This window comes from Citrus clementina, unplaced genomic scaffold (genome assembly GCF_000493195.1).
Source record: "Citrus clementina cultivar Clemenules unplaced genomic scaffold, Citrus_clementina_v1.0 scaffold_9, whole genome shotgun sequence".
Lineage (NCBI taxonomy): Eukaryota > Viridiplantae > Streptophyta > Magnoliopsida > Sapindales > Rutaceae > Citrus > Citrus x clementina.
In genome coordinates this window covers 29,039,075-29,061,298 of record NW_006261964.1, presented here as the reverse complement: position 1 = coordinate 29,061,298, position 22,224 = coordinate 29,039,075, and the positions used below count along the sequence as shown (strand labels likewise).

The window sequence follows — 22,224 nt, the reverse complement described above, 5'->3', positions numbered from 1 at the left end:
TTTACCCTTTTAGATTCCTAAAAAAACTTAATCATTTAATGTTAAAATCTTTGATTTTTAGAGTAATGATATAGCCACAAACTCTTGTACAAACTGATGTGGCACGATAAAATTGGTTGAATTAAATATCTCTTGGCCCACATAATTTATTTTCATTATTTTGTATTTTTATTTAACCAATGAATTAATGCCACATCAGTTTGTACAAAATAAATTTGTATAAGAGTTTGTGGCTATATCATCACTCTGATTTTTAATATTGCTTTTGATCTCTATTAAAAACCAAAAATCAATAGATGAGAAAAATTTCTTGCTCCCTCCTCCACAAAGAAAACCATCACATTCATTGGTTCATTTAAAAAAGAAAAAATTAGTTTCTTGAAACACAAAGTTCATATCTATTATATGATCATCAACTCATATTCTCAACTATCTATGTGCTACCATTGTAAATATTCTATTTGAAATATTATTGTTCTTATTTATTTGTTTGTTTATTTTTGTAATGATTCTAATGGATGTAGAAAAGATATCTTCTTGAATTTTTTTCAGGTTTTTTAAAGAAATTTTCAGGATCTTTTGTATTATGATTGAAATTCAAGAATTAAATATGTAATGAATCATGTTTTTTTAAGTACTGAAACTGCATAATAAAAAGACGCTCCATAAAAAAAATTCGCATAAGACCCCAAATACTCTATAACCGGCCCTATAGATGGCAAGTTGAGATTTATATACAAGTTGGATGTTTCAACTTTTTATTATTATTTTTTTTATAATGGTAAACCTGTTTATATAGTATGGATGTACGTTCACATTTTCTGTATTTTACCTATAATTAGGCAAAAGCATTTCGCCATGCAAAAGAGTTGAACATATACCAATTACTTATATTATAAATTCCTCCACCCCTTCTAGTTAGGAGTTGGCCTTTTGTAGGTGATCAAACTTATCCTTCTTCATAAGCTTGATGGAGGAATTTTCTCGTAATGGAGTTCGTGAGCCCGATTGTTATTAAGAAAAAGTATTTACTGAGAAAAAAGAAAATTTTTATTTTAGAAATTATATTTAAACAAGTTTTAATGTCTTAAAATTAAAGATTAAGTGCAATAAATGTACACACGTATAACAACAGTGGAAACAAACATGTATATTTATTTTGATAATAAAAGACAAGCCTAACACAAACGCCAAGGCTTTACAACACGAGGGAAAGCAATCCCTAAGCTATCACTACACAACCAAACATTGACTCCAGGAAGGGGAATTGAGAAAAAAATGGAGCCCAAGGGGTAAAGTTAATGAATGATTTGCCAGGAAGTCAGCTGCACAATTCACTTCACAATAGAGATGATTCACATAAACCTGGCAGCTTCCAGAGAGGAGCTTCAGGATGCCATTAATAAGAGGAAGGGAAGCATTAGTAACACCATTTCGTCTCTGCAAGATTTGAGTAACACAAACTATCAACCTCAACATACAGTAAAAGAATATCCTTTGTTCTAAGCTATAATAAGTCCCTCATAAAGACCCCAAAGTTTAGCCATTGTAAAAGAACACATCCCCATATTAATACTAAAACAACTAACCCAAACACCATAAACAGCTCTAATTAACCATCAGCAGACGCCCAAGTCCAATGCCTTGTGAGCACCATCCGTGTTTAATTTAAAAAAGGCCAAGCAAGAGGCTTCCATCTAAAATACTTCTCCACTCTCATATACTGATTTGTATCAAAGGTTTCAAGTATTCTATAAATCTCATTCGCTCTAGAAATGATATCCATGGCCATATGAATGGCATTGATTACATAACCTTTAAAAACATACTTATTGCGCTAATGCCAAATTCTCTAAGTGCAACTCCAAAAATGCAAGACCATTCACATTGACCATTCCACAGACAATTATTCTTCACATTTTGGAATATCCATTCATGAAGGGATAAAGAAAACAAGCTGCCATGGTCATTAGTTGGACACAGTTTATGCCAAATTTTCTTCACCGCAATGCAGTCACGAAGAACATGAAGAGCATCTTCAATAGCACCATTGCATCGAGGGCACGCCGTATCCACATTCGAGTTTGCCTTGAACAATAAGCCAAAGAAACGTACGAATACTCTGCAGCCACTTCCATTTCCAAATAAAATCCCAGCACACATCATTTGCCATACTTCGCGAAAGTTGTTGATAAGCTAATTTTACCATGAAATTACTGGACTTTGAATGAGCCTAGTGAAATTGATCATCAACATTAGTAGGCCTAGGAGTCTTAATGACAGTGATCATCAGAAGGACATGATTCGGGAGCAAATGGACAAAAAGGTTCCAATTCCAGGCACCATCAGAGTTGACAAAATCAAAAACCTATCTATCCTCATGAATAGCCTGAATAGACCAATTGTATAGTGGTTTGTCCTGAGTCACCCGAATGTCCCACCAAAAACGAATTTTCCTGCCATTGTTTACATTCCACCTCAGGCCTTCAATAACTTTATGCCAAACCTGCTTAAGAGCCTTCTAGAAATATGAGCCTTGTCTTATGGGAAGATTCAAACTAAGCTCCTTTGGATTAAAAGCATACTTGGAACAAAGGACCTGCACCTAGTAATTATTTGGTGAAGATAAAATACCCCATCCTAGCTTGACTAACAAAGCATCATTCATAGTCCTCAAGTTTTTCAAACCTAGGCTGCCACTTAATTTCGGTTTACAAACATCCTGCCATCGAACAATGTGAAGCTTTTTAAAGTCAGTAGTGCCACACTAAATGAAATTCTGGTAAGTTTGTTCAATTCTATTAGTAATACCCGTAGGCAATCTCATTGTCTGCATGGATTAAATTGGAATAGCTTGTAGCATGGACTGAGTTAGTGTAACTCCTCTAGCAAAAGACAAGAGTTTAGCATTCCAGCCACTAAGCCGACAATCAATCTTCTCCAACAACCCCTGATATGTAGCTTTTGTCACTCTATGTGTGAAATTGGCATTCTTATAAAATTCCCCAAATCATTTGTGACTGAAAAGACAAACATTTCACCAATCTTTTTCATTTCCAACTGTTGCACATTCTTAGAAAAGAACACTTTAGTCTTTTGGCTGCTAACCTTCTTACCCGAACTTTTACAAAAAGTATTAAGCACCTTCTTAATCCCATTTGCTTGATCACACGAAGCCTCAGCAATAAGAAGAAGATCATCAGATAAAAAAAAAAAAAGATGAGTGATAGGGATACCTCTTCGGGAAAGACGAATGGGTTTCCAGTGCTTGCTTTGAACTGCTTTATTGATTCTGTGGCTAAGCCGTTCAATACAGATCACAAAAATATACAGCGATATTGGATCGCCTTGTCTTAGGCCTCTTAACGGAGAAAAACAATCAGTGCATTCCCCAATCCACAGAATCTATATAGTAACCAAAGAAATGTAGTCCATAATTAAATGAATGAGGTCGGAAGGCAAGCCAACTCCATGTAGCGTCTCATGAACAAACTCCCAGCTGAGACAGTCATAAGCTTTCTCTATATCAACCTTGATAAGCATCTGACCACGCTTACATTTCTTCTTCCTCATAGAATGAATGATCTCTTGAACAATAACTATATTCTCAGTGATATATCTTCTCAAGACAACGATAGTCTGAGTCGAACCAATTAAATAAGGAAGAATTGTCTTAATTATATTGGCCACAATTTTTGTAATGGTTTTTTAGATCATTGGACAAAGGCTAATTGGCCGGTACATCCGTAAACTCGTCAGATGACCAGTTTTGGGATTAAGACTATCAAAGTTTTATTGACCTCCTTCGAAATGCAACCACTATTGAAAACCTTTTTCACCAAATTGCAAATTGACTCTCCAAGAGTATCCCATTGCGATTGATAAAAGATAGCATGAAGATCATCCACTATTAGAGCTTTAAAAGAGTGCATTCTAAAAATGGGTTGCCGGATCTTGTCATCATAAAGCATCGAAGTTAGTTTCTCAATTTAGCATTCTTCCACTATTGGTAATGCACCCTTAATAGAATAAACTTTGTGCCTACCCTCTTTCATAATAAAAAGGCTTTTAAAAAACCTCACGACATGTTCTTTGATAATATCATGATCCATAATCCATATATCATATCAATCTTGTTCCTTCTCCTCCTTTGAATAGTTTGACGATGAAAATATGATGTATTTATGTCCCCCCAAGTAATCCACTCTCTTCAAGATTTTTGAGACCATAAGAGTTCTTCTTTTAATATAATTAGCTCATGCTCATTTTTAATAGTGGCTTCTACTATTAAAAATGAGCTTGACGATGAATCTTGTTCCTTCTCCTCTTTTAAATAGTTTGACGATGAAAATATGATGTATTTCTGTCCCCCCAAACAATCCACTCTCTTCAAGATTTTTGAGACCATAAGAGTTCCCCTTTTAATATAATTAGCTCAAACTTATTTTTAATAGTGACTTCTAGTAGTAATAGATTTCTAGAAGAATGAGTCTCTAAAGCCCGTTGAATATCACCCAGCCTAACAAGAGCTCTATGCTTCCTCTTCTGAAGATTGCCAAAAACTTCTTTATTCCAGGCTTGTACTTCCATCACAAAGGTACTGACCGAAAGTACATAGTCACCATCTTTCTACCAATTTTTTACAACAAATTCCTAGAAACCTATTGTCACTTAGCCAAGAAACGAGGAATCGCTGCAATCCAAGTAAAACGAGCCAATACAGGACAGTGATCAGAATTAACTCTCTGCAAGTGGAGAATCTGAGACTCAAGAAACTTCACCGACCAATCATCATTACAGATAACTCTATCAACCTCTTAAGGAGAGTACCACGACCTCAAGCAAAATTGGGAATTTTGAACTTAAGATCACGAAAATAGCTTCGAAGGAACCAAGTTTTAAATGAGCAACCAACTCCATTAGCACGAGCTGATCTATCTTTTTTTTCAGAGGGGTGCGAAATTGTGTTAAAATGACCCCCCAAGAATCCAAGGACCTGTAATCCTTTTAGCCAATTCATCAAGATCCTTCCATAAAATGCTCCTAACCATGGGAATAGGATTGATGTAAATAGCTATTATCCAAGAGACAAAGCCAAACGAGTTAAAAACACTAATATGGACGAACTACTTGTGATTGATTGTAATCTCCACATTAAAACCTTCCTTCTATAGTAGTCAAATAGCACCCGAGAAACCCACCGCCTCAATATGATGGGAGCGATCAAAACCACTCTTGAAAATAAAATCATCAATTTTCTTCCCACGAATCTTAGGCTCAAATAAAGCTATCATAGAAGGCTTATAACTCTGAACAAAAGTCTAAAAAGTCTTTTGAAAAGCCGAGGAAAAAACACCTTCACAGTTCTAAAATATGATAAGGAAACTCGTCATAAGTAAAATTAAAAAAGTGAAAAGACAACCTTTACTTCTCAAGGACATCGACTTGCTGTTCAAAATCCATCTCATCTTCCTCATCCAAAGAACCTGTGGACTCCGATAAATCAGCCTCTTCATCCCCACTCTCAGCTGTATAATCACTGTCATCAGACTCATCCAACATACTAGCTCCCTCATGTTCCACAGCAGCAGGGGGATCCCCAAGAGGTTCAGTATCTGAGCCAAGAATTTTGTCATTTGGAGAGATAAACAAAGGGTTAAACCTAGTAACCGTGGAAGATATAGCCCTCGCATCATTGGAGGTAACTAGGTTGATGACATAATGTTTCGAAGGGTCTAAGATGGCTAAGGTATTTTGTTTATGAATTTTGGTGAACTTTGCATAGGGTTGCATGTCGATACATGTATTCTGAGGGTGTAGTCACATCGAGTTTTGACGTAGATGAGTTTTTTTTTTTTTTTTTTGGTTTAAATCACTCGGTTTCGGGCTACCGTATTGGGCCTGACTAATTTATATTCGGGGTGTAGTCATAATTAAATCTTCTTATTTCTCCCAGATTTGGGGTGTAGTCACAATTAAATCTTCTTATCCCTTCCAAATGGTATATTTAGTGGAGATCGAACTTAAGAATTCTTCTCACTTACCTAATTTATGTTACTAACTAAACCACAACCGTTTGGTCATATAGATGAGTTATTTAAAAGGACTATTTCATGAGAAGCCTTTGTAGGTGTGGCCCGTGGGTTGTGGGTGACTGGGATCGATTTTGAATAATCTGACAGGTCTACTTATTTTTTGACAAGAACTTTTAGGCTTAAGGTTGGCTCCGGTGGGTACTGTTTTGCACATGGCGGGTAATTTCAGGTATATATTCCTTTAAATTATTGCTTGGGATTGCAGTACGATAATCACGATCATCGTCAAAATCTTCTTCATTCCCTAAGATGGAAAACCGTGATCCGTTCCTAAGGTTGCCCTCTTGAAAACGAATTGACTCTTTTCCCTTATCATTTCCTTATCCCTCTTCTGCCTTCTTTTTTTAGTAACAATCATCCAAGGTCCATACATGGGGGAACTTAAACAATTTCTTGGTCGCTCCAGTACCACCGTCGTGTCAACCACTCCATCACTTCCTTGAAGTCCTGTGACATTCATCGGTTGATCTTTGGTCTTCTCCCTTGTCGGGTATTCACTCTGAATATGTCCATACATTCCACAGCCAAAGCATATGGAGGGCAAACTTTCATACTCGATCTTCTAAACCTTGCCATCCAATAAGAAATGAGAAACAAGGGGTTTATTTAGCGTAACTTCCACAACAATAAGTGCAAATTTATCTCTTAATGCAGTCTCATTGTTGTAATAAATCCGCAAGACCTTCCCAATAATCTGTCCCAACAAGTGAAGAATACATTTACGGTAATAGTGAAGAGGCATGCCCGGTAAACGTAACCAAGCGACAATTGATTCAATAATATCATTAGAGCTATCAAAACTCGGGTTCCATTGTTGTACCGTTAAATAGTGCCCGAGGATCGTCTATGGACCTTGAGTGAGGACATAATGTGCATCCAATTCTGTTTTAAACCGTACTAAATAAAAATCGTTTTCAAGATCAATCACTGTAAAACCCTGCGACTGTTTCCATAGCGTCTCTAGCCGATTGTAAAGTGCTCTGTAACCCATTATCCATTCGAGAAGTTTAACAATCACCGTATTCTGCCACGGTTTCACAAGTTGTGCATGCACCCTTGTGAGAACGAAATCGATGGGATTTGGCCATCCCTCTCAACGACAACATCTTCGTCATCAACATTTAAATCTTCCTCTCTATTCATCATCTCCTCCTCCTCCTCTGCTTGATGGTCCTCTAGTAGTTTATCTTGAAAAGACATAGCAGGAAGCGTCTCCTCAATCCCCTCCTGGTCCTTGAATCTCGGTTTCTTCATTGATCAGTCATCCTCAACAGGATGAGGAAGAGTTTTTGGTAGTTCTGAATCCATCGGACCGCCTTGAAAGCCGGACATCCCACTACTTCTACAAACACATGGATATTTATTAACAAAAATTATTGGATACGAGAATTTGGGCCGGGCCCTACCAGTTGACATACAGCCCAGGTCCAGCACTCTCATCGAACTTTTTTTGCCATCTCAGCCTTTTTCTACGGTGTTCTTACTTGGCGGTACACGTGGTACATTCCCTGACTTGACACTTGGGCGGTTGAAGGTCATTTTCGTAAAACAGGGGACATTCCCTTTAAAGAGCGCAACAAAGACACCAAACGGTAGGCTGGTGGCAAATGAAATGAAAGCAGAAATGGGACCAGCGCAAGACCCGCAGCAGATGCAGATTCATTCCAATAAAAGAAAGCTCGCTCATAATGCTGACCTCTACAACTCTGCTTACTTCAAAATCCGCTCTCTTGCTCGTGAACTTCGTCCCCACTTCATTCAGGTGTCATATTTTTATTTTTATTTATATCTACCTATATGGGTATGTAGTTTTCCTGCATATTGGGTTACTTTTCTTTTTTTTTTTAACTTTTTAATTGGCCCTGTTTTTGTTTTGGGTATAAATTTCATTAATCTCTCTTAAGTATGACCTGATCACAATTTTCAGTGTGATTTGATTTGCTTTGATCTCTGGTTGTATGAACTTTGAAGTTTTAGTGCATTGTTACTGTTGTTTATGCCCACTTTTGTTAGCAGGTTCGAACCTCGGACCTCTGTGACCATCCCAGGAGATTTTACCAGCTCAATCAAAATAACACCCACTGTCCAGCTCTCTTTTGATTTCAGCAACTATTGATTTGGTTAATTGTTTATGTTTGTAAACCCTCTTGATATTTCGTCTTGTGTTAGAACTGGATACGACTTTAATAGAGTAAAGAATCTTTGAATTACGCTTGGATGAGATACATAGAATACGCAAACCAACTAGATCACTGCTCCTTATGGCTTGTTTGGGATATGACTTTTGATCCACAGGTTCTGTGAAATGGTATTACTAACTCTGTAAAAGGGGATTTAAGTACCAAATTTTGTGGTCAATATCACTTTTTAAAAAGTTTTGATAGTGTTCTTCAAAATTTTGCAGTACTGCTACAGTTATACATGAGCAATGATATGCGCCTTTAGGCTTTATCAAGTAGCAACATAATCTTCGAATGGAGAATATTGATTTTACTAATGACTTTTGAATATATGTTGTATTTGGGATGTCTACAATATAAGAGTGTGGAGATTAATCATTAACTAAAGTTTGGTGGGTTTAGTTGACATCCCCTGTTTCAGTTAGCGGACGCATTAGATGGTAGTCCACCCGATTAGGAGAACCTTAGTTCCATGGGATTGACATTTTAAAGTATCTTAAATAATTAATCTACTATGGATCCCTTTAATGTTGGTACATGTGGGGATGGAGCTAACATGCGCTTATGGTCATTTCTGGCATTTTTAACCACTTCTTTATGCGCATATGTTGATTTCTGATGTGCGTTTAATCCTTTCATGCAAAATGTTTCAACATTTTAACTATTGCTACTTGCAATATGCTTCTTCTTGTCTTGGCAAAACTCCCATTTTAGTTATCATTGGCAGTATTTGTTCCTTGTTGATGTTGTAATTTGTTTCTTTCTGCCATTTTTTTTCCTCTTCTTTTCTATAGACCTATCTGCATCTAATTATGTTTCATATGTAGGTTCTTCAGACACCTGATTTTCGGAATAGCAAAGCAGCTAATGAAATTAAACTACGTGAGTTCCCTCATACATATATTTCCAATTTGATGCTATTGTGTAGCCATACAATGCTCTGTTGGCTTGCATTGTCATGGATTTCATGGGCATTTTACCCCTGGAAGCTTGTAAGCTACAAAACCAGAGCAAACAATTACAAGACTCGTGCAGATTCTGCTGGAGCATCCTCCTGCCAGAATCAAAGCTCTGAGCAAAGAAAGCCTAATTTGGCAATGTTATGAGCTACCACTTTGCATGACCTGGGTACATGTTTCACTATGAATTGACTGAATACTATTAATGATAACATTCCTGATTACTGATATAAATCAATTCATCTCCAACTGCTATCATTCCTTTATTTTGTAAGATTGATCATGCTTATTGAATCAGCTTTGATGAGATAGCAAGACCTGAATAGCTTGATACCCTCCAACAATAGGTTATAATATGCATATCATATTTTGATAAGCTTCTAAGCACATGCAAAAGTTATACTACTAAAGCTGCAATTGGCCAGGTAAGCCAATGCTCTATGTTAAAGTTTACCAAGTTTCCTCCGACTTTTACAAGGTTACACTGTATGCATATTTATCAAGATGAACTTGCCCTGTATTGTTTTCAAAATGTTCATGGTAAGTTGGTACGACATGTAATTGCTACTTGCAGAGATGAAGGTCATGGTAAATTTGTACAAACAAATGATTGCTGAGATACAGCAAGAGGAAGAACAATCAGATTTACTTCAACCAAAGCAGTCCCTGGATGAGTCGACTGAAAAGAAGCCTCAAACACCTCCTTTCAGCTCTAATAAGAAGCTCAATGAAATTGGCCAGCCTCGGGAAAGCTATATAGTGGGTGGGTCAGCTATTGGTTGGAACTTCATCACATTTTCAGGTAGTAATCCAGTTTATTATGGTGCAAGTAAGAAGTCATTTCGGAATACCCAAAAGAAGAAATATAAGTAATATGCCCAATGCAGCTGATATTTTCAAAGACGATAGTGTCTCCTACCACAGTGTAGCAAGTAAATGGCCTGGATCAGTATGTTTTTGCTAACGGAAATGGATAGAAAGCGCTTTAGCAGATACACACAATTATTCTTTCTCCAAATTCATTACTGATACTTATAGCATTTTTGAATGAATTTTTGAAGAGCCAATCTCTCACAAGGCATCTGGTTTACAGATTACAGAATTTTGAAATTTTCAATGGAACCGCCTTTGGAATGCAAGGTGGTTGTGCTGTTTTTGAACAGGGATTATATCAAATGACAAATCATTTTAAATATTTTAAGTTGAAATCAAACACATATATATGTAATATAGATAGAGAGCATGTATCTTCCCGAGCTTGTGCTGAATGATATAAATTATGATCTTCTCTTTAATAGTTTTATTATCGGATGATTTCTTTTTTTTGTGAATTGACTATCTTCAAATCATTCTTTTTTGTTTTTGAAAACCTCAAATTCATCAATTCACTCCTATATAATATAGAGATAATTTGAAGTTTTTAAAAGTAAGAGCCATTTGAAGATATTTAATTCATAAAAGAGTAATATGAAATTTATTTGGAGAGAATTTATCTCAAAAATTTTTACTACTTGGTCTCTTTTAATATATATTTTGGAAAATGTATACCGTTGAAAGTAAAAGGTTAATGTGATGTTTCAAAAAAAGAATTGAGACGTGTGATGTGCGCACGTTATAAGTATTCAGTTTATCAGTATTCAGGTATTAGGCTTGCTCAATTAACTCTAATAGGGATGGTAAAAAAGTTTGAGTCGGCCCTATTCCGATCCGGTTCATTCGTAAGGATTTTGGCTCGGGTCTCTCATGTGAAGGCCTAAACAAGGGTTTAGGAAAAAAAATTTGGACCAACTCCAAGTCTTTTTTTTATTAGAAAAATAAATTTATAAATTAGAATAATAAATTTAAATTTAAAAATAATGAAAAAATAAAAAGAAAAACTTAAATTCCTAATTTATATATCAATAATGAATCAAAAGTTTAAAATTATAATATTAAACTCTCTTTTAAATATTAATTAATTAATAGAATGTTTGAATTAGAGAATCGGGTACTAAAAATTTAATTCTCTTACTTGCTTCATTTTATTTACTTATTATTTTATTTTAAAATATTTATTTTTTTTAATTCATTATTAATTATAACAACTTAATTATTATTAACTCATTTTAAGTTTACAATAATTTTAAAAAAATTAAAAATAAAAAATAAAAGTTCAAACCCGATCCAAACCCAACCCTTACACTTTTACTTTAATGGGCTTGGACTTAAAAAAGTCAGACCCAAACTCTTAAATTGCCAGCCCTAACCCCTAAACTCAAACCTAATGGGCACAAATGGTAAAGATTTTCTATACGAAAAAAAAAAAGAAAGAAAGTGTCGTTCTCTCTTTACATACTCTTCATTTCATAATACATCTCGGATATGAATTAGTAAATTATGGCCATATTCCAAAAGTGTGACCATTGCCAATTCAATAAAGCTATATACGTCAAAATCTCTTCAACTCGAAAAACAAGCCACCAAAATAAATAAATAAATAAATAAAACAGAAAACACAAACACAAACAAAACCAGCTGTATTTTTTAACGAGATTATTCCTTTTTCAGTGCATGATTGTCCTATTTATTAGACTGTTGGGTGGCTTTTGTATCTTTAGAGTTCTTCAGATGCCCAGCTTAGTTAAGTGAATCAACAATAATGAATCGCCTTGTCCTTATCTTCTACGCCATTGCATGCTTAAAATCAGGTTGGTTACTTGGTTCCATATTCTCTTCAACATTAATCTCTTAATGTTCCTATATTAACATGTTTAATATCATCTGTTTTGACACTTGAAAATTGAAATTCAGGCTTTTCCATTTATTTCATAAGTTTTCTCCCAATCTAATTTGATCAATTCACTAAGGTTAACTCCTTCGTGCATTTTTACTTGTATGTACGTAGTTGATGTAGGGGCACAGGTGATTGGTGTGAACTATGGATTATTAGGCAACAATCTTCCATCAGCAGATCAAGTCATAGCCCTAATCAAATCTAACAAAATCAACAAGGTCCGAATTTTCCAGCCTTACCAAGGTGTATTACAAACCCTAAAAGATTCCAACCTTGAAGTTGTCCTCGGAACCCTAAACGAAGACCTACAACAACTGGCGACGGATCAGTCTTTTGCAGCTAATTGGGTTAAGGACAACGTTTTAGCATACATCCCTAGCGTAAAATTCAGGTACATAACCCTGGGAAACGAAGTGATTCCGGGACAATATGCAAATTTTGTATATGATGCCATGCAAAACGTGCAAAATGCCTTGAAAGCAGCCAATGTAAATGTTCCTGTTACGACGGTTGTTTCCTATGCGGTGTTGGGCTCATCTTACCCTCCATCAAATGCATCGTTTGGTCAGGATTCTTCAGCTGCAATGTCGAAGATTGTGCCGTTTTTGCAGCAGAATCAGTACCCCTTGCTTGCTAACGTGTATCCATGCTTTGCTTATTTTGGCGAGCCTACAACTATTGATGCTGATTACGCACTAGGGAATCCAAATGCTTCGTTCGTGTACGATGGGACTCTGAGTTACAACAACATGTTTGATGCCATGATTGATGCGATGTATGTTGCATTGGAAAAAGTTGGAGGCAATGGTGTGAAGATTGTGGTTTCGGAAACAGGATGGCCGAGTGCTGGAGCGGATTTGGCAACCACCAACAATGCTAAAACTTACGTTAACAATGTGATTCAACGGGTTTTGACCGGAAAGGGCACGCCGAAGAGGCCGGAAACTCCCTTGGAAGCTTACATTTTTGCGTTGTTTAACGAAAATCAGAAGCCTGCTGGTACTGAACAGAATTTTGGGTTGTTTTATCCCGATATGACACCGGTTTATCCTGTTAATATTGTATAAGTTGCCTGATTATAATAAGACTGGGCAGGCAGCTTGTGTATGGACATGAGATTCTTTTAATAACGAGTATATTTGAATTCGCCAAAATACTTAATAAACTCATTAATTTAAAGTTAGTATAAAATATATAGGTATCAAAACTAATCAAATAAAAATACACGTAAGATGAAATAATGATGTTCAAACACATGGGAACCTAAGTTTTTATCGACAATAATTTTATATCATAAGCACGTTTAATAGAGATATATTAATTTTAAGGAGGGGCAAATTGAAGTTAATGAAAAATTTTAACCATACTTTTTTAAATTGACTCTATCTTATAAAAAGGAGATAGGAGATCAATTTTACGGTGAAAGTAAATTTGGCCTTTTTTTTAATATTCCGAAAGAAACTAAAGTTGACCATATTTATTTCTGCTAAAGCTGGATATATGTGGAAACACGGAGATCAATCTTCGGTTTATGAATATATTCAATTATGTTATTACCAATTTAAAATTAATCTACACAAAAATTTCTTTCAACCAAAATAGAAAAGAAAGATTGCACTAATATTGGATATCCAAAATTTCCTAATTAAAGCTCTCCGAGCTCGTAAGATCGTGTACGCTTTTATTCAGCCACCATTAATGCTAAAAACTAGGTGTATTTGTGAACATGATCATTTCCCTTTAAATTAGAGATCTATTAATCCTAAGAACTAGGTGCATTTTCCGAACATGATCATTTCCATTTTTACTGCATCATTGTCTTGTATATATATTATACCCTTCACCTCTTTTGTAGCTATCTTCGTGGTTGTTTCTTTCCTGAAAAAGTGAATAATAGACAATGGCTCGTTTGGTCCTCATCTTCTTCATCGTTGCATGCCTGAAAACAGGTTTTATTCATCCCTCTTCAATAATATTTTCTTCATTTCTTATATTTTTTATTCAGATAAAAAAACGTCAATCTCTTTATGGAGCATACATAATCGGTTCTTATCGCTGACTATAAAGTGAGCGTGCGATTCTAGGGTCTCTGTTTTTCATCAGAATAATATTGTTTTAGCTTTTCTCTTATCAATCTTGTTAACTACTCTTTCGCATATTTTTTTTTTCTTGTAGTTAATGTGCTAGCGCAAGGAAATGCACCAACAGCTACACCAGTGGGAGTGGGAGCAGCAACACAAGGTAATATTGCAGCAGCACCAGCGGGAACATCATCACTAGGTGGTCTTGGTGTGAATTATGGACTATTAGGCGACAACCTTCCAACCCCAGATAAAGTAATAGACCTAATCAAATCAAACAAAATCAACAAAGTCCGAATTTTCGAGCCTAAACAAGCTGTGTTGCAAGCCCTGAAGGACTCTAACCTTGAACTCGCCCTCGGAACCCGTAATGAAGATCTGCAAAGCCTCGCAACAGATCCATCTGCCGCCACTAAATTTGTTCAAGAAAACGTTGTGGCTTACTCTCCTGGAGTTAAATTCAGCTACATAACCCTCGGTAACGAAGTGATTCCTGGGCAATATGCAAATTTTGTATTTGATGCGATGCAAAACATGCAAAATGCCCTGAAAGCAGCCAATGTAAATGTTCCTGTTAGCACAGTTGTTGCTACTTCGGTGTTGGGATCATCCTACCCGCCATCAAATGCAACATTTGGTCAGGATGCTTCGGCTGTAATGGAGAAGATTGTATCATTTTTGCAGCAGAATCAATACCCTTTGCTTGCTAATGTGTACACTTGCTTTCCTTATTTCGCCGAGCCTACGAACATCAATGCTGATTATGCATTGGGGAATGCTAATGTGGCAAAGGGTGTTACGGATGGGAGTATACATTACAACACCATGTTTGACGCGATGATTGATGCAGTATATGTTGCAATGGAGAAGGTTGGAGGAAAGGATGTTAAGCTTGTGGTGTCAGAAACAGGATGGCCTAGCGCTGGTGTGAATTTGGCTACAATGGACAATGCTAAAGCTTATGTTAACAACGTAATTCAACGAGTTTCTTCTGGAAAGGGCACGCCGTTGAGGCCATCAATTCCCATTGAAGCTTACATATTTGCCATGTTTAATGAGAATCAGAAGCCTGCTGGTACTGAACAGAATTTTGGCTTGTTTTATCCGGATATGAAGCCGGTTTATCCTGTTAGTATTGCATAGGATTCACTTGGTAGCTGGGTTTCTGGGTAGTTTTCAGGTACCATGGATATGGTCGTACCTGTTGGAATTTCGTTATTATACATTGTACTAGTATATTTTCTTAATTTTGGTGAAAGTTTGGCAGTGTTAATAGTTTCTTTCCTTGTGATGATTGTTTACATGAAAGCAAAACATTGATTTTGGCAAGTTGCTCTTTTTGGGACAAAATATAGATATAAAAACTAGGCTATTTTACTATGGCAATTTAGTCATTTAATCAACCGCAAGACAAACTAGTCATGTTCCTCGCCATTTCTGTAGTTAGCAACTTCATCTCTCTGCCTTGTAAATTCAGTATGAGCATATCCACAAAGATCATTTCTCTATTGGATTAAACGAATGGTTTTACAGTAGTTAGATCCGTTCAGAAGTCATGAAAAAGCAAAATAGCATCGTCAAGCTTCATCTGTGACGATTCCAGGAGTATCCTGACTTTTCTTATTCGGTTGTATCTGTCCTGGAGAGGTCCAGTACGCTTGTCAGCTGGGAGATTTAAGAGCTGAAACAAGTGTTTGTGACAAACAATTAGTACAAGTTAGGAACTAATAACTATGGCCACAACAGGGTAAAGAGACCCGTAAAAAATTCAGGAAGTTGAGTACTGAAAATCCAAAGATGTTACCTCATCACATCATAGCAAAATTCTAAAAATGAATGCTCTTGAAAAAGATACCTTCACTTCGAACTGGATAAACATAGTTTCTAATATGATCTGCCGTGGCAATAATACTAATGACATCATATTTTACTAACCTCCTTTTCTCGATCCAGCTCATATGACACTCGCAGGCTCAAATTTAAGGCAGCATGAAACATCTCGTCCAGGACATGCTTCCAGAGAATTTGCCTATTCACTTTCCACAATAAGAACTGTGATTGTCTGGCCCCAGTTACAACTAATTTCTGGAAAAATAAATAAATAAACATCATTGAACATGAACTTAAGTTTATAATCCAGGCTAATTAATTAGCAGCTCATGAGATATAGTAATAAACTTGAAGTTCTAATTGTACTTTTGAGAGATGAAGAGAGGCAAAACTTTGAAACATCATCAGGAAATCTTTTCAATATTTTTCCGAGGAAAGATGCAATGCCATCAGAAGGCCAATTATTATTGAAACATTGTAACTACATGAGATCGGTGCTTTTGAACAATTGAATCAATTCATTTTGAATTCTAAGGGCCTAATAATGTGCCTGATAAGGCCTCCAGAAACAGCAAATAACGAACCATATTTCCATGAAATTTCTCTTATCTTCAACAACCTCTAAACCAAATTTGGGAGAAATAAATGCTTGTAGATTGTTTTCTAAAACCAATACAGAATTAACAAAACTCTCCGTAACTGGTAAAAAAAAATTATTGCATATTCGATTAAGTTTACTGCCAGTGAGTACTCACAGAGACACCAGCACAAGCAGGAAAAGGTGTGTACCTCCATAAGCAAGTAGCCATCCTTCCACAACTTATAAAGAATCTTCGGTGCATCCTTCTTTTCAACGAATGTGGTATCCGATATCTACAAAATCATAATATGAGTAACGTAAATTTATTATAGCTTGAAATTATAGCTTGACATTGCTCACAACAAGAATGCAGAACAGACCCATAAGTTAAAATTATTACCTTATCAGTCTCAAGTAGGCGACCAGATTTTGACAGTAACCTGAATATTCTATAAGCATCTCTCCCATATCTTTTCGACACAACTGATTCCACCTGCCGTGTGGAAAAATGTTATTAGAATTCTGCCTCAAACCATAATGAAAGAAACACTAATGATTTAAATGTCTAAAAACAATAAATATAGCATAATTACCTCCTCATTCTGAGCTATTTCAATAATTTTCTCAAAATCTGTGCAAAGTAAAATGAATGTGGATTAAAATCAAACAATAGAGAAATCAACAAAACAAAATTGAATGAGGGAAAGATTATAAGATACCGATACTGTATGAGTCACTGGATGCATCTACAAACGAAAGCTCACCCAACTGAACAAGTGAAGCTCTGACATGATCAAGGGTCATATTACGACCTGCTTCACTCTTTATCACCTCTTCATAAATGGAACTTAATGACAAGGGAACTGCAACATTTACCATCATCATAAATAAAAGTAATGGCTAAAGGAGCTGCATGCCCACCAGTACATGACCAGCAGGCTACGAGTTATTAAGCAGTAATTTATTTTTCCATTTCTTTTTAACATCTTAAAATCACTAATTCGTTATGTCCCAAGATATAGTTAACCGAAAAAGATAAAGTGAAGGATTCACCATTGCTAGCGCTGGCTTCAGCATAAATATCTTATTAGGAATAAGAAAAAATATATGATAAAATTGAAATAAACACAGCTAAATTTTTATCTTGTTAAAGACCAGGCAGAAAACATCCTTCATCAGTTACCTCACCTAACAAGACAGCTTACTTGACATTTCGCAGAAAAGACATGTCTAACAATTTATGAATGATTCACAAAATGCTAATACATATAACAGCTTGGACAGGCCGGAACAGGCAAAACCGAATGTAGTATTATGTGTTTAACAACACTGATCCCTGCCAACTGTAACACATTATCCTAATGGCAGAACATCTCAATTGCTTCACGAAAACTGTTAGTAGCTTTCTTTCTCTCTTCCCTTTTTTTTTAATAGAAATAGAAACTAATAAAAACCAACAGCTTTTCACCAGGATAAGGAAGGTAATGATAGGTATCGAAAAGCAATTAAGCAATTAATTCAGAAATGAAGGAACCTGAATTTTTTGTTTTCACTTTCTTCTCCGCACTGCTAGTTGCCTGCAGCATAGCACTTAAGACATTGGCAGCTCCATCATCTAGATGTGCTCTCACATGGTCTATGCAACCCTAGAATATTGACAACACAATATAGTTCCCAATTATTATTCTGGATATATTCTTCTTTTACAAAAGAATTTTGAAGTTACAGCTTAAAACAAAAGCCAGGAAAAAAGAACCTGCCTTATGCCTAAGACGTCGAATGAATCCCTCAAAATTGGCACGATAGACAACTGATTGTTCATCTGCCACTCCACATTCATCCAACTCTAAGACATCATGCTTGCGCTGTAAAATACAAAAGCGCAAATGAAAACATGAGTAAAAGTTGCAAGTTTGAATAACAGTATTTCGACTAACCTTCTCTCCAGGAGTCACATTATTGGAATTTTTCTCTTTTTCTCCAACATCAGATTCCACATTTGTCACAACTGAAAATCTCATTGCTTCCATTGGCAGTGCTGCTTCTACTACTTGTTGTTCTATGGTTTCTGGTTCTCCAATTTTCTGCGTACATGTTGGAAAAATATTGTGACTAACTCAATCATGGATACACTTTCAGAACTGAAATGTGTCAATTCTATTGAATTACCTCTTAACTTAAAAGGTTAAACTGATAGTTAAAGGCCCTAACAATAGTATTTTAAGCTCTCTCTCTAACAAGCCCACTCACATGCAAAAACGAATTAATCAATGGGCTTGTCAAGTGGTTTAGCCACACAAAAATCAAAAGACAGAAATAGACACAATACTAGTATCAAATACAACCACTAAGGGAGTTTCAGACACCAAACTCGCTATACCATGTCAAGTTACCGCTTGACCCAAAAAGGTCAATAACAAAAGGTAGCTCAGAATACTTGTGACACCAAAGACTCTAAATGTACATCTTTTAGAAAATAAAGTTCATTCTTTTGATGATCAAAAGTAAAGTTTTTCACTTCCATTTACTTATGCTTGACTGATAGTTATAAGCTCTCAAACAAACCAGTCCCAGCCAAAAGGAAATTCTAAATGATCAAACATTGAATATAGTGGTACCAGTCATTTTGCAAAGAGACAACTGTAACCATTCAGCAAACTATATTTTGACATCTACAGGATAATGCACTTGATCTATTATCAAATAATCTTTTTCAAGATAAATGAATGAGTATTTATTTTAATTCATTTGATGATGTACAAGGTTTACTACGAATTCTTGTAGAGTCAGATCATGCAGCAGCAAAGCCCAGTGCAAACCCCATACAGAATGATGCCTTTAGTACCAAAACTAAAATGGGAAAGACGATCACATCTTATAATATGTAAAAGCATCAAAGTATAACTCCAGATATGCTCCCAGCAATGAGAGAGTACATACTGCTCTTGCAATTTTCATAAGATAATTAGCTCTGCTGTCGTAGCTAAGACAGAAGAAAAAGATTGCCCGGGCACTCTGATCTCTAATCAGCACATAATTACAGAACACATCCACATAAGTAAATGACTGTTGCTCCTGTTCTACGCAGGAACACTCATCAGCTTATCAGCTTATAAAATTTGACATGAATGTGCAAGTACCTTCGCAGACTTAGAACCCTTCTTCCTTGCAGGACCTTCTTCTTCAGATATTGGCATAAGAAGCGGTTCAGAAGCAGGGCAGCGCTCAACATAGTGAGCAGTCACAAGTTTAACAAGGGTTTCTCGTAAAGAATCCAGATCCACAAGATTTCCTGGAAGAATATATCATATAAACTCACTGAAAATGGAAATTTTCACTTCAGAAAATTGAAATCACCTGAGTCAAATGTTTGAGCACAAAAGCCCCTTCAACAAGTAATTCATCAGACTTGCCTTCTTTCTCGCTTGATTTCGCTCGATCAAACATTTGCTTCAGCGTAAGTCTACCATGTTCAAGTAACCCTTGAACGAGTTCTACACACTGCAAAACAAATAAACAGAAATTAAGAATTAAAAATTTGAAAAATTGAATGTAATACACACACCCCATATCATATCATTAATGAACATGAAACCAAAAAATGAAACAACTAACTTGCTGATCAAATTCCTGGGACAAAATTGTCAAAAACTTCGCGAACCTCACGCGATGGAGTATGTTATCAAACAATACCACATACTGGGTATTAGCTTTTGGACCATCTGCAAAACCATCTACAAAGACAAAATTTTAGCCTCAGCAGTCGCTACATTTTCAAAAGTCAATGTCCTTAAATTTTAAATTAGTGTTTATGATTATATCCGAAACCATGTTTACTTACCTTGAAGTACAGATAGCAACTTAAACACTTAGTAAATTTCAGTGAACTTAAACTATTGTACGGTTAAAAAGTTAGAAATTTTGACTAGCAGGGGCCTACCTGGCTGCTCAGTTGTGAAAGCTTGGACGCAGTTCTGTTGAATTAAAACGAGCAAAGCGTTCTTGACTTGTTCATCGCTGAGTTCTGTGTATCGCTTTACGTTCTGTCTCGTTAGAGGTCCTTTGCGAAGAAGACATTCGCACACCTTCTGCAAAAGTAATTAATTAAAACGATTTACATATATGATCAAAAGCTGTGAGTTTTGCATAAAAAGTGATGAGATGATAAGATAAATACAGCCACGAGATCGCCGAAGTGATTGGTGATGACGTGGACGGCGTGCTTGGTGCCGTATTCTGTCAACATCGTCACCGTTTTTTGTTTTTCGTCTTCGACCTCCTTCAATACGCGTGAGAGAGGGCTGATGAGGCGGGAAGAGATTTCTAGGGTTCAATACATGTCCTAATCAATTGAAATTTTTCCTCCGTCCCACATCCAGGGTCCATAGCTCAGTGGTAGAGCATTTGACTGCAGATCAAGAGGTCACCGGTTCGAACCCGGTTGGGCCCTCCTAATTTTTTATATATATGTTTCAATAAAGTTTAGCAACCTTTTTTTTAGTTTTTTATTTTTATTTTTTTTCAGTTTCATTTCTTCTAATTATGTAATTGCTGTTATGAATTGGAGGAAATAAATGTTATAATTTAAAGGAATCGAATATAAGTAATTATTTAAAAATGATATCTGAACAAATGATGCTTAAATTATAAAGATTAAAATTAAAGAAACAAGAGCAACATGTTTTCAAGAGAAAATGAAAATTGCGCGTTTTCATTAGCAAAGGAAGGATAATTATATATAGTAATTAGTGGGTGGAGCATTTAGGATTGTTAATTATAAAAATGACAAAGGGGAGAGCAATAAAGAAGATAATGAGAGAGTATTATTTGGTGGAATCCACCAAATAGGTGGTCTTTCCGAAAATGTGAAACAAAAATTTTTCCCTTACGTCTTGGTCACTTTTACTTTTTTGTTATTTTGTAATCTCCAGGGTATAATACCTACCATGATTTTCAACAATTGCTATATTATTCTTTTTACGGCTCGATTTTTATTTATTATAAAAACCATTTTCAAATAGTTTTTCACCACTAAAAGAAAATATTTAAGGATAATTTGGTAAAATTACTAACAAATATGGGCTCCGGAAACCAGCCTATAAATGCTAGCACAAAACCCACAACGTATGTTCTGTTCAATTCATTTTTTCCCCTACTTCCAACCAACTAAGTAAATTAAGCTCTATTAGAAGCCTGCCTAATGATGATATGCATAAATATAATCGGGAACTAAGGTTATGTTCGGTTGCAAGAAAGGAGGAGAGAGGAGAGGAAGGGAAAATAGAGGAGAAAAAATAAAAGGAGCAAAAAATGATGAGGAGTTTAATTTTCATTGTTCAATTTGACATAGAATTAATAGAGGAAAGGAATTTAATAATATTTTTGGATGAATTTACCCTTCTATTAGATTTTAATATTCATTATTAAATTAATTAAAAAACTACAAATATGTTTAACTATTTAAAAACTAGCCTCAAGGTTAATATTACATTCTCAATGTTCTAACAACATTTATAGTGTTTACTTTGTGGACGAAGTAAAAATCTCACTCTAGGTGCTTTACTCATTTTTTGAGTGAATAATAGGTAGATTCTCAACCTCTTGTCTTGGTACAAGTTTGTCTCGTCTTGTCTATATGACAAGTTTCTTCCCTGCATAATTTAAATTTTCTACTTAGTTTTCTTGCCTTTCTCTCCTTTCGTCAGTGGCGATGTCTGAAGGAAACC

General features: G+C 35.7%; 4 protein-coding genes and 1 non-coding gene across 10 annotated transcripts; 4 read left to right on the top strand and 1 right to left on the bottom strand.

Annotated features, from left to right (window-relative positions):
• Positions 1 to 7,703: 7,703 nt before the first annotated feature.
• LOC18031809 lies at positions 7,704 to 10,336 on the top strand. Of its 3 annotated transcripts, XM_024191671.1 has the most exons (4): positions 7,704 to 7,857; positions 9,103 to 9,157; positions 9,809 to 10,036; positions 10,122 to 10,336. In XM_024191671.1, exons 1-4 carry the CDS (start codon positions 7,708 to 7,710, stop codon positions 10,196 to 10,198), a joined length of 510 nt encoding a protein of 169 aa, XP_024047439.1. In that variant the 5' UTR covers positions 7,704 to 7,707; the 3' UTR covers positions 10,199 to 10,336. The 3 variants fall into 3 exon arrangements, 1 of the variants encoding a protein (XP_024047439.1); XR_002907255.1 differs by having other exon boundaries at positions 9,533 to 10,336; XR_002907254.1 differs by having other exon boundaries at positions 9,103 to 9,659; positions 9,809 to 10,336.
• A 1,772-nt stretch (positions 10,337 to 12,108) lies between these two features.
• On the top strand, positions 12,109 to 13,074 carry LOC18032031 (putative glucan endo-1,3-beta-glucosidase GVI). The gene has a single exon (XM_006421872.1). The coding sequence runs from the start codon at positions 12,109 to 12,111 to the stop codon at positions 13,072 to 13,074; it is 966 nt and encodes a 321-aa protein (XP_006421935.1).
• A 753-nt stretch (positions 13,075 to 13,827) lies between these two features.
• On the top strand, positions 13,828 to 15,298 carry LOC18033430 (putative glucan endo-1,3-beta-glucosidase GVI). The gene is made up of 2 exons (XM_006421871.2): positions 13,828 to 13,956; positions 14,183 to 15,298. The coding sequence occupies exons 1-2, from the start codon at positions 13,908 to 13,910 to the stop codon at positions 15,229 to 15,231; spliced, it is 1,098 nt and encodes a 365-aa protein (XP_006421934.1). The 5' UTR covers positions 13,828 to 13,907; the 3' UTR covers positions 15,232 to 15,298.
• A 25-nt stretch (positions 15,299 to 15,323) lies between these two features.
• LOC18032691 lies at positions 15,324 to 20,915 on the bottom strand. 4 transcript variants are annotated; one of them, XM_024183402.1, is made up of 14 exons: positions 20,676 to 20,915; positions 20,439 to 20,586; positions 20,114 to 20,232; positions 19,912 to 19,999; positions 19,639 to 19,790; positions 18,436 to 18,582; positions 18,259 to 18,363; positions 18,033 to 18,144; positions 17,263 to 17,361; positions 17,092 to 17,129; positions 16,899 to 16,991; positions 16,708 to 16,791; positions 16,024 to 16,173; positions 15,324 to 15,769 (listed from the first exon to the last, which is right to left on the bottom strand). In XM_024183402.1, the coding sequence occupies exons 1-14, from the start codon at positions 20,742 to 20,744 to the stop codon at positions 15,635 to 15,637; spliced, it is 1,539 nt and encodes a 512-aa protein (XP_024039170.1). In that variant the 5' UTR covers positions 20,745 to 20,915; the 3' UTR covers positions 15,324 to 15,634. The 4 variants fall into 4 exon arrangements, with proteins under 4 accessions (XP_024039170.1, XP_006421933.1, XP_024039175.1 ...); XM_006421870.2 differs by having other exon boundaries at positions 15,325 to 15,769; positions 17,218 to 17,361; XM_024183407.1 differs by lacking the exon at positions 18,259 to 18,363 and having other exon boundaries at positions 15,325 to 15,769; positions 17,218 to 17,361.
• On the top strand, positions 20,877 to 20,948 carry TRNAC-GCA. The gene has a single exon. It is a non-coding gene; the product is annotated as a tRNA-Cys (tRNA).
• The last annotated feature ends 1,276 nt before the right edge of the window (positions 20,949 to 22,224 follow it).